This window comes from Tupaia chinensis, unplaced genomic scaffold (assembly GCF_000334495.1).
Source record: "Tupaia chinensis unplaced genomic scaffold, TupChi_1.0 Scaffold000680_1, whole genome shotgun sequence".
NCBI lineage: Eukaryota > Metazoa > Chordata > Mammalia > Scandentia > Tupaiidae > Tupaia > Tupaia belangeri.
In genome coordinates, this window is record NW_006160204.1 from 3,083,866 (window position 1) to 3,096,658 (window position 12,793).

A 12,793-nucleotide genomic window follows, 5' to 3' on the forward strand; every position below is an offset into this window, starting at 1 on the left:
GCTAGATGTCACATTTGCTTGCCAGGGCCAGGATTTGAACACTGTCTACCATGTGGGATCTGGTTCCCAATGCACAGTACTGAACCTCTGTGTTATGGGACCGATCCAGTTGTCAATTTCTGATGGATAAAGTTTTAAGTTTCGTTTTACTGTTGATCTTGAGTTGGCTTTGTTTGCCCTTGTAGGAACATTATGCCCTGAAACCATCTCACCCCAGTGGACTCTGAGTTAATTATTGTAACTATTGTCAATCTCCCCCCTACACTGTGATCACCATCACTAGAACAGGGAATTTTGTCCATTTTATTCACCCTTGTAGCCTGGCTGCCTAGAACAATGCCTGACTCAGAGCAGGCAGTAAATACTTGTTGAATGTCCAAATAAACAAAATAATGATCTCCAAACTTGATGCCTGACTTCTTACCAGTTATCTTACCCAGTCTTTTTCTGCATTTAAAATATATGATTTCCCTTTTAGGGATTAGACGGTCAAGGTAGTTTTCCTCCTTTCCTTTTCCTATATGGTTCTCCAAGTTGCTTTTGTCTCCTAGGAGCTTAATGATGTGGAAAAGTAATATTACTGGGACCACTGTCAGTGTTTCAGCATCATAAAAAAGCTGTTCCACTTCATCTCTTCTACTTTTCTTCCACTTTCTCCAGCTTCACTTGGGTGAATTTGATCTAATCGCAGTGCTTATCTGTGAACTGCTCCTCAAATGACCCCTGGTTCGGGCTATTTAATACTAATGGGTCTTCCTCCATCATGTAAACTTTTCCCCCCAAAACTCCAGTCCTTATGAGAAGAGCGCAGCTGTATGATAAAGCCTTCATTAAAAGATTCCTTAATAGACCTGACTGCCTTTCCTTGATTACATAATCAACAGCTAATGAAATTGTCTTGGTAACAAGAGCTGTAGTGTATTACATCCTCTCTTGAGACTAAGTGAAAAGACAATTGTATCATCCCAAGAAGGCAATTGATTGTTCACAGTTTGAATTTGATTGTCCTTAAGGGGAACTAAACAAGAGATCATCTCCAGCTTCTCAAAGTGGATTTTATTCTCTTGGAAAGTTACTGTTTTACTTTTTACACAAGCCAAGCATATAAATATCGTGCTTTGTTGTCCAAGAATCAGAGAGAATCAATGTGTTTTTCAGTATCATAACTGATACAATTTAAGGCGCATTTAGATGGCCCCACACAGGCCTCTCGCAGTAGATATAGATCAAGGCATTTCATGGCACATCTTCAAAAGCTCTTGTTCCACTGCAGGAGGAAACCCCCGAGGAAGGTTTGCCCTGGGCCTGGTGCAAAATGAGTGGAAGGTCTATGTGAAGAGACCTCTAGATAGAGAAGAACAAGACATTTACTTCCTCAATATCACCGCCACTGACGGGCTCTTTGTCACACAGGCCATGGTGGAAGTGACTGTCAATGATGTGAATGACAATAGCCCAGTGTGTGATCAGGTGAGAGTTGGAGAGAAGACTCTGCTTTTTGCTCTGCTTCTCTAAAATTAAAACTCATTTCACATTTCTTTCTAAGGCCAAGCTAACTTCTGCTCTTTTCTCCTTGGTTAATGAGTTCCAATTGGATATAAGAGGATAGGACGTAGAGTCTAGGATAAAATGTTCTAAACACAAGAAGAATATAGGTAGCTAGATCAAGTGCCTAATTTTGCCAGCCACAAAACAAAGCCTTCAAAATAAAGTTAAGTAATTTATAAAGAACCATATGACTTACTGTCTAAATCACTAACATCAGAAAAAACAAATGGACCACTCAGCAGGATTTATGCTTATATTTGTTTGTATAAGTTTACACAACTGATTAGTAGCAATGTCAGTACTGAACACAGATCTCCAGCTCCTCAGGAAGAAACCTTTCCATATTGTATAAAACATGGCACCAACATAAGGTGCAAGTACTAGATTTTATTTTCCTTCTTATTGAAATCGAAACATTATTTTTTTTCTTACTATTTAGATCAAGAGAAAAGATTGGTGTTCTCTAGCTTAGAAAGTGTTGTAAATGCCAAATGTTAGTAGTAGTTCTTTAAAGAGTTGAGAGAGTCCCAAGGACTCATTAGGACTCAACAGAAAAACAGATCACGGTCAATGATGGTTGTGGCAACAATGTGTGTCATGGTTCCACAAGGCAGGGATTTTTGTCTCTTTTCTTCACCATTGTATTCTTAGTACCTTCAGTGGCACCTAACACACTGTATATGCTCAATAAATATTTGCTAAATGAATGGGCATAGGAGAGGCAGGGCAGCAGATTCAATGTATATTATAATATGGTTCCGTGGTTAAGGAAAACATAGCAGAAGCTAAATTAAATAAATGAGTTTTTAAAGAAATCACAAGTAATGCTCAATATGTTAATTTTCCCACAGATACTAATGATTTAATTACTTTTCTTCACCTTTGCCCAGGTTGCATATACAGCATTATTTCCTGAAGACATTCCATCAAATAAAATCATCCTGAAGGTCGGTGCCAAGGATGCTGATATTGGATCCAATGGAGATATACGATACTCACTATATGGATCTGGAAACAACGAATTTTTTCTAGATCCAGAAAGTGGTAAGGTGAAATTTTCTTTCTTGGGATAAATGTCAGTCTTTCTTAATCTGAAGTTCAACTCTCATGTGCTGTCATTACTGGTGGATAGTTACTACACTAGAACCTTGATAGAATGCTCTGGTTTCATGGACTCTAAGAAGTAGTAGGAGCACATGGTATGCAAATGTGGGTGCTCTGGACCACACAAACTACTAGGTTTATAAAACTTGCTCAGACTTTACAGACATATGTTAGCATCAAGTAAGCAGATATCTGCTTCTAAAGGTATAAATCAATTTATATCACCAATGCAGATTGCTATGCAAACTGGACAGCAAAGTACAGTAAAGAGAGTTTCCTCTTTTTTTTTCATTTTGAAATCCCTTTTGGGTTCCTTCTTGATTCTTCTTTCTTTCTTTATTTTTTTTGTGTAACGGTTTTTGCCATAGGGTGTATGCACTCACCAGAAATAGAGAGAGACAGAAAGCAAGAAATCACTGCCAGGGGGCATGACCATGCTGCAGTCTTTCTCCTCCATTTTCCTCTCAGGATCTTGGGCACACATGCACACGTGCCCGGCGTGAGCTTAAGCCAGAGGGTCTGGAACTTGAACCATGGTCAACTACATAGGAGTCCAGAGACTGGCCATTATGCCAACTGCTGGTCCTGGAAGTCCAGTATTAAATAGGGAGATGCTACTATGTGGTACTAACAATGCATGGGAGGCCCTGGTCTAGTTTCTGACCCAGTTTACATAAGCCAGGCATGGTGCTGCACACTTGTGGTCCTACCTAATTGGAAGACTGGGGCAGGAGGATTGTGACATGGTAGGATCCTGTCAAAAATACAGCATATGGCATAATGGTCACATTGCTGGTCTCCCATATGGTTGACCATGGTTCAAGTCCTGGACCCAGAGACCTGAAACTCACTCTGGGTACGTAGCCATGCGTAAGGAAAATGGAGGAGATGGAATTGCAGTATGGCCATTCCCCCTGGGGGGTGATTTCTTGCTTTCTGTCTTTCTCTGTCTCTGTCTCTCCAATGAGCACATGCACCCTATAGCAAAAATCTCTAATTAAAAAAAAAAAAATCTTAGACTAGTTCCATAGCCTAATGGTTAAAAGGAATCAGATACCACATGGCCAACCATGGTTTGAACCCTGATCCCAGTGATTTGAAAAACATTCCAGATGTGTGTGTATGCATGCCTAGAGTCTTGACAGGATGGAAAAATGGAAAGAAGGGATTATAATGTGACCACATCCCATTGAAGGACTCTTTCTCATTAAGATTTTAAAAAAAAATAAATAGCTTACATATTTCCAGTTATGTCATTCTTAGTGAACAAGAAGGAACTATTGAGTCTCCAAAAAGCTTATGGTTCCTCCCTGCTCCCTTCACATGTCAGCTGTATCGTAATAGGAACTGCTGATTTAACTACATAGGAATACACTTATAACCTGTGTGGGCCTAGTGATCATTTATTCAATAGGTAACACTTATTGAGTATCTAGTAGACATAAACACATTTTATGGGATATTTGTGGTAGAGTCTGAGATAAACAAGACAAATCATGCTCCAGGGATATTGTAATCTAGTAGAAAAGATGGACGAGTAAACCAATAATAATAATAATGAAAGGCAGAATAAAATGAGTACCCAAGAGAAATATAAGGGAGCTATATCTGAGCACAGAGGAGAAAGTTGCCGAGATTCTGATGAGAGGGAAAAGGAAACTGTTTAAGGATGGGCTTGGCATCCCATTTTGAAAAAGCAATGGAAGTCAATGTAAAGTTATATGTAATCTAGTGTAATAGAAAGAAGATTATGATGATAATAAAAAAAAAAAAAAAAAAAAAAAAAAAAAAGTTTATAAAAAAGAGGAGGGGCTTGTTGATGCATTAAAAAAATTTTTTGATTCCAAAAAAAAAAAAAAAAAAAAAAAAAAATAATTTTTTATTGCCCAGGATAATTTTTTTCCCTGTGCCTTGCTGTTTATTTTGTTTTCTTCTTTTAAAAAGAGTAACTATAAATTCAAGCTTAGGGATGCTTGCCCTTGTCTGGGGCAGGGGAATAAAACAACTAAACAACATGTTTACATGTTTGCTAACCTGATCTTGTTAAAGAGAGAGATGGTACTTATGTTGCAAGAGAAAAATTTATACCATCAGTGACACAGGTCTAAGCCTGGTGGTACTAAGAAGAAATAAAAGCATTGTTGACAAAAAAAAAAAAGGATGGGCTCGATCTGAACTGAGCCAGGATTCTTATAGCTAAAGCAGAACCCTGCAGGTTATAGGGACAGCATGAACGGACAGCACAACACATCCAGAGAATGTCACATACAAAAGTAGCAGGAAAACAGTTTTAGTCCAGTCATAAAGGGTCTTAAATGTCCCTCTGAAAAGTCGCCAGAATGCTTCTTGAGTAGGGGAGGAAAATGATTTGTGTTTGAGAACTCGCCGGCTGCAACAAGGAAGCTGTGAAAGGAACTGTCTTACAAATATAGGTGGCCTGGTCTGAATAATGTCTATTTAAAAGTAACATGTGATGAGTCATACTTGTCACCAATTAGCATTTCTTCAGGCTTGTCACTGTGCTTGAGGTCATTATCTATAGAAACTTACACCACAACGAAATCTCGAAGAGGACCATTGTCCAGCACCATTTTAGCTATTCCAGTGGTTAAAATACAGAAATAACACATCCCCATGCTGGCTGCAAAGTAATTGCTGCTCCAAGCTCCTCAAGTTTTCCCCAGCCTGATACCTACCCAGCAACCACAGCCCTTTCCAGAATCCAGCAAGTAAAGGATTAACATTGACGCAGAAGGGGTCCTTCAAGACCCTCTTCTGCTAAAGCCACCTTTTGTTTTTATTGCCTTGTTTCTTCTGAAAGATGGGATAAAAAGTTGAGTATCTGGAAGCAGGGACTGCTTTTCTGGGTCTACGGGTTATCAACATTACTGACCATCACAAAACTAAAGGTACTGGTCTGTGCTCTATGCTGTTTCTGGGGATCCAGAGACTGATCTCTGGACCAGATCATGAGAGATTTAAAGAAGTATGGGGCATCTCCATGAAGCCAAATGAAAAAACCCCGATACTACAGGTTTCCCAGAGGGACACATTCATTTGTAGCTCTTGCAGTTGGTTTATTGTTGCTTATGTTCTAGAATCCCATAAATTTTCCCTGATACAAAAAAAAAAAAAAATTTTTTTTTTCAATTTGCTCTATTTTTCTAACTTGGGCCAAATATCATTGGTTCTCCCTGTATTAAAAATTCTTTATATAATTGGTTTTCTGCTATTCAAAGAAAGTCAGGTTTTTGAAAAGCCTAACCATGTTGCCACTAACTTTCACAGGAGAGTTAAAAACCTTGGCTCTGTTGGACCGTGAGAGGGTCCCTGTGTACAACCTGATTGCCAGGGCCACTGATGGGGGTGGCAGGTTCTGCCAGTCTGATGTCCGCCTGGTCCTGGAAGACGTGAACGATAACCCCCCTGTGTTTTCGTCTGACCACTACAACGCCTGCGTCTATGAGAACACAGCCACTAAGGCTCTCTTGACTAGAGTTCAAGCTATGGACCCCGATGTGGGTAAGTTAGTTGCACTGACTGGTGTCTCCCTATTCACACATCTGAGACACTGTCTTCTATGCTGCTCTCTCTATGCCCCTTGATTCCTTGCTCTGAAAACATGTACCTTTAAAGTACATTTAACCTGCAAACTCTCCACCTGATATACCTCATATGCATGAGAGAACTCTGTAAGTTGTTCTCTCTTCTTTTCCTAAAGTTTAAAGAAGAATACAGGTTAATATCAGTTATTCAAAGTGCTTGGCACCTGAAGTATTTGGGATTTCAGATTTTTTTCGGTTTTAGAATATTTGCATATACGTTATGAGATTTTTGAGATAGGACCCAAGTCTAAAAAAAAATTTGTTGATGTTTCATATACACAGGGCCTGAAGATGATTTTATATAACACTTTTGTATTGCAGTATTTTGATTGTGACTATCAGGTAAGGTTGGACTTGGGATTTTTTCACTTGTGACATCATGTTGGCGCTCAATAACTTTGGGGTTTTAGGGCATTTCGGATTTCAGGTTTTTGGATTAGGGATGCCTAACTCCTACTGTGAATTCCTTTACCTTTTAACAGAAGGGTTTAGATTGATTGGTTTGGGGTATTTATATTTTTTTTTAATCTTTTTTTTTTTTTTTAAAGCTTTCTTATTTGCCTCTGTCTCTTAAACATAGCTAAAATGCTATGCTGTGTGGCAGGAAGAATTCATTTCCATTTCTATGAAGAATTGCATCACATGCTTCAGCTGAAATATGACAATCTCGATTTATTGTTGTGCCCCGTAGTGCAAAGACCAATTACTAAATGTGCTGCCAGTCCAATGTGGATTTTTAAAACTGCCATTTTCCAGAGTATTTTCATCACTTATAAACTGACATTATTAGGCAGAGTAGGGGTGGGGGAGATAAGAAGGAATTAGAGTTGAAAGTTGCTAATAAAGTTTGTGTTTCAAATCCACTTTACATAATGAGATGGTGAGTTAGAAAAGACTAGAGTTAATTGCTAGGTAGACCTTCTGAGAATGCATAAGTTATTAAGGTGACTACATGATGGAATGTAAATATGAAAGGGCATATAGACAGCCTCTTGGTTGTGCATTTAAAGGGCTGTAAATCAGAGAACTGGGAATGATGGGGTGTGTCTGCTGTGCTAAACAGGACTTTATATAATTCAGTGTCTTATTGCTTAATTCGGAATTGAAAGAAAAATTATTAGACTAATGGAAAAGTAAATACATGATAATTAGTTGAAAACAAACGAAGAGCCCAGGGTCCCTGCATATTTCCCCTTAGAGAAATCAGTGGCTACACTTTGAATTATTGCTCTTACTTCATTAGCATAATTTTCAAGGCTGAAAACCAGCTCTTTACAAGTCTGCATATTATACAGCTTTGTGAAAAATGCCAAAGAGAAAAAGATGGTTTTATTAATTCTATAATTATATAATACCTACAAATACTCTTCTTTAAGAGATGATTAGAAAACATTCTCTGTACCCTTATTAGCACACTTTCAGGGAAAAGAGGACAGAATTAATATAAATAATATTTTAATCATTTAAATTTGATTTTGAGAATGCGTGATTAGGCCATAGATGACATTTTAAAAGCTAAAGAACTCTAATTTTTCTGCTCTTTTCATGAAGGAATTGGGTGTGTTCAAACTACAAGAGACTGATGAACACAAAAGTCTGATGAGTGCCCGTGATGGTGTTTAAAACTCTACAAGGGATTGGACAGGGTGTAGTTGACTCACAGACCTGGTACTTGGAGCTGTTTTGCAAATTGTGAGCTGTCTTTCTTTTACTTCTTAGTTAGCAGGCAAGGTTGAGAATTAGGGAGGAAGGCATGTCTTGAAGCTGGGCATTTAGCAGGGCAGAGATGCTGAAGATTTTAAAGGATTTAAACCAAACTGAAGACCTTATCAATGCTGTGATCAGCTCATTTGTGATAATGAGCAAGAGGCATATGTTTAGAGCTTCAGAGACAGAAGTGAGGGGTACCACTGATGCCTGTGTAACAAGTGCATTTATCAGCCCATGGTATCTACCTCAGGAAAACCCTGGTGTAAGACATTAGATCCTGGTCCATCTTAGTTTTTATAGATATCTTTTAGTTTTTAAAATAAAAGAAAATATAAGAACTAAGGTAGCCAGGAAAGAAAACAATAAACACTTCTGAAAATATAAACTGAGCACCTACTATGTCCCAGGCACCATATGGGGTAGTGATTGAAGGTCTTGGAAGCCTTCTGGGGATTACAGAGCAGGTGTATCCACCTAAGCTGCGATCAAATGAATGCCCATATTATTGAGACTCACTGGGTGTCAACCATTGGTGATTTATGACCTTTTCATTAGCAACCTAATCACAACACTTCCTCAAGAGTTACCAGTTTTCTGTCATGTGTAAGGTAACACAGACTAGTGTGAGCTACGTATTGAGTTTACCAGGTTGTGGAGAGGAGGATACATCTTGGGGTCAACCTGAAACTCCATCTAAGAGCTGAGTTTACACACAATGGCTATTGGACTAAAGTCACCTCTCCAAATCTGTAGTTCAAAGGAATTTGGATTAGTTGTCAGTATTAAAAGTCAGACTTATAGTAGAAATGTAGATTTCTGGCTTTCTTTCTTTGTTTTTTTTTTTTTTTCTTGTAGTGGTTTTTGCCCCAGGGCATGTATGCTCGCCACAGAGAGAGACAGAGACAGAGACAGTGAGAGGGATAGTAAGAAATCAGCCCTCCAGGAAGGATGGAGTCCCCTTTTCTTCATTCTTCTCCCGGGATCTTGGGCGCACACACAGATGACCAGCATGGTTTCAAGCCAGTGGGTCTGGGATCCGAACCATGGTTGGCCATTTGGGAGTCCAGTGATGTAGCTGTTAGACCATCTGCTGGTCCTGATTACTGGCATTTTAAAAAACAGCACCACTCAGAAGACTGAGCAATTCCAGGCACAGAGGTCCCATGTAAATGGCAGCTAAATAGCAGCAGCCTCCTTGACATCACCCACACCTCTCACTCTGTGCTGCAAGCCACTTCGCCTTATGTTACCACCTGACCTCACTTTGCAACCCCTTAAGTAATGTAACAAGGAAGTGTCTGATTTGGGTAAACTTTTTATTTTGAAATTAGTATGGGTTCACAGGAAGTTTCGAAAAAGTACACAGTAAGGTCAAGTTCCCTTCTCACCTGGCCTGTTCCCCAGTGATAACATCTTGTTAAACTGTAGTTCGCATTAAAAACTAGAAAAGTAACATAGGAATGATCACATTTTCGCACACGTGTGTGTGTGTGTGTGTGTGTTTCTATGCAACTTTATAGCTTCATGTAACCACCACTACATTTATCCATCCATCACAGGGCTCCTTCCCACTTGCCCTTTATAGCTACATCCACCTCCTTCCTAATCCCTAAATCCTGGCAACCACTAATCTCATATCTATAATTTTCATGTTTCAAAAATATTGTTTAAATGAGATCATATAGTTGTAACTTTTTGAGATTGGCCTTTTTTCTCACTCAGCATACCTCCCTTGAGATTCGTCCAAGTTGTCTAACTAGTTTTCAATGCTAGTGAAGAACATTGACCCCATTTGTGTAAATGACAAGGATAATATTTTGTGTCCCTCCAAAATCCATATGTGAAATCTAATCCCCAGTGTGTTGGGATTCAGAGGTGCAGCCTCTGATATTTCATGAGGGCAGAGCACTAGTTTATTAGCACCTTTATGAACGAGGAGTGAGGGAGACTGTTTGCCCCTTCTCCCATATGAGGACACATAGAAGGAACCATCTATGAAACATGGGAACACCAAATCTGCTGACACCTTGATCTTGGACTTCCAAGCCTCCAGAACTGTAAACAAGAAATTTTTGTTGTTCATAAATGACCCAGGCTACACTATTTTGTTGTAGCAGTCTGAATGAACTAAGATGATCAACATTTGACTACAGTATATACTAGGATACTGCAGAAAAAGGGCAAGGATATACTCATTTGAAATCTGATTCCATAGTGTCATGAATTCTAAACCTTTCCTGAAACTTGTGAAACCTTCATACCGTGGTTTTCTCATTGTAAGGTATATTATTGCTTTTTGCCAAACAACTCTTGACTATGTGTCATTCAACATTAATGTTACAGTAACTGCCTTGGACAGAAATGAAATAAAGACAGGAGACAAGATAATTTTCATAAGAAATAGCACTGTAACCCTAGATTCTAGCATTCTTAGTTTTCCTGTAAAATGGAAATATCTTCAATCCCATAAACTAGTGACATGACTTTATAACCCAACATTTATAAAAATGTAATCCTTTCAGTAAAGAGGTGACCTTTTATTCCATTACCTCCTTGGGGTTAATATCCTACTATTTAGTCTACCTCTTGGAGGTAAGATCAGTTCCCAGGTTCCCAATTTTAAGGGTTTTTTAAATTAGCAAAGGGAATATGCAGTGATGAGGATCAGAATAAAAACCTGTGACCATTTTAGAAAAAGTGACGTGAACATAAAATGTGAATTTGCACTGGGGAGTATGCTCCAGTGCATGATTTATTAAGAGGCCAATTTCCAGATATTTGAGTTATGAGAGGACATATTTTTTCTCTTATGGATCAGGGACATAAAGTAAGAAAATGTTCTAACGAGCAACTCAGTTACTCCTTGCCTGTAAAATATTTCCTACAAGGTTTGGAATTTCTTTCAGGGGTTTCAGAGAAACTTTTAGACTTGGAACATACATTGCAGTTATTTTCCATTTAATTTCACAAGTATTTAATGAGTCGTGATGTAATAGGCACCATGGAAGGAATGGCAAGATTCTCAAAGATGAGGAATGTGCAGTGACAGCCACCAGGTAATATATAGTAGTAAAACAGTTTAATTTGGAACACACATACTCTGAATAAAAGGCAGAGCTCCCAGAATGAATAGGATTTCAGCGCTTGGAAGTAGGAATGCATTCAGAAAGACAAGAACCATGAGGACTAAAGTCCAAAAGTTGGGCAGGTGTGGGCCTGACTAAATAGTTAAGAGAGTATCACTTAGTTCAAGATGGTGGAAAGGGAGAGAGATGAGACGAAAAAAAGTAAGCCAGGCCTTGATAGTGGTTGTTCATGAAGCCATGGAGGATGTAGTGAATTCAAAAGGTGGAAAAGAACCACTCGGTACATTTGAGAAAAGAAATACTCATTTCTGTTTTGGGGAATGCTATTCTGATTGAAGCCTCTGAAATAGATTAAAACAAGACAAGCCAGGGGATGAGAAAGCTCCTAGGAGGGTGGTGAAAAAGACCACAACACCAAAATGATTGCAGTGGTGTTGGGGTTTCTAAGAAAGAAGCAGATGAGATGCAGTTTGAGAATCCAAAGGTGAATTCTGTAGATTTAGGTAACTGACTGAACTGAAAGCAAAGTGGACTGGCCAGTCAAGATTTCAAATTTGGGCACCAGATGAAGGTGCCATGTGAAGAGAAGTAGCATAGGTGACCTGAAGAGAGAAAGTGTAGAGAGAAAGATAGAACATTGGGGATGCATTGTGAATTGAAGTGTGAATCTCCAGAAAGAAGTCGGGGATAAAAATAAGTTTTCAAACAGTGACAAAATGGAGAAGTCTTTCCTTCAAGGGAGGAAACAGACATGAACAGATGATCATTTCAAGAGAAATGTAAAAACAATTTTTTTTTTAATAATGGAATTGCATCTTTAGAAGTCCAGATGTTGTAAGGCTTAGTCCAATAGCACATGTAAATGTGCAGGTCCCAGGAGACACATTAAGAGAACAAGGAGTTTTTACCTGGGGCAACTCAGGAAGCATACAGAATGGTATTAGCATTTAAATTGGGTCTTAAGAGTTGAGTATTGAACTTGGATAGACAAGGAAGGAAAGAGAGAGTAGAAAGGAAGAAAGAGAAGAGGGGGTAATTGTGTATGTGTGTGGGGTATTGCCGTGTCCTGATCCTCCTGTCTCTGCCTCAGAGTAGCTATGACTACCGACATATGCTACCACACCCAGCTTTTAAGGTGGGCCAGGAATCAAACCTGGGCCCCATGTGGCTCTGCTTGCCAAGAAGCAGCGTCCAGAACCTGCTACCTCAGCTGGGCTTATTTTTTAAAAGTCTCAGTGGCTTAGCATAGCAACTCTAATTCTTGCTCCTGTTAAAGGCAAGATCAGAGGGAGGTCATGACCCCTGTGCATGGGACAGGGACAAGAAATAATCTGTAGAATCTCTAAGAAATGGTCTCTATCCACATATCTCAAGATGGAGATTTGCAAATATGCTGCCACTCCTCTTATTTAGTCTCTCTCAAGTAGACAACTTCCTCCCAAACTTATACCCCAGTTAAAATAGCACCCCATACCTGCCTTTGGATTCTCCTGGTGATTGCGTTATAATGAAGGCATATATCCTAGACCCGCATTCTGGAATGATCTTGAACCAATGTAACAAAATACCATAGACTGGGTAACTTAACAGAAATTTGTTTTCTCACCGGACATCTAAATTCAAAATGTTGTATTGCTCAGGTTTTGGCAAGGAGTATCTTCCTGGTTTGTGGACAGCAGCCTTCTTACTGTGTGTTCACATAGTCCTTCCTAGGTGAACATGGGTGGGGAGAGAGAGGTT

At 39.1% G+C, this 12,793-nt stretch overlaps 1 protein-coding gene across 1 annotated transcript in view; it reads left to right on the forward strand.

Annotated features, from left to right (window-relative positions):
* Positions 1 to 12,793, forward strand: part of FAT3 (FAT atypical cadherin 3) — a 595,653-nt gene that overhangs the window by 483,564 nt on the left and 99,296 nt on the right. Inside the window, 3 exon segments of the mRNA XM_027776536.1 lie at positions 1,274 to 1,470; positions 2,439 to 2,592; positions 5,941 to 6,174. Coding sequence (XP_027632337.1) covers positions 1,274 to 1,470; positions 2,439 to 2,592; positions 5,941 to 6,174 — 585 coding nt within the window.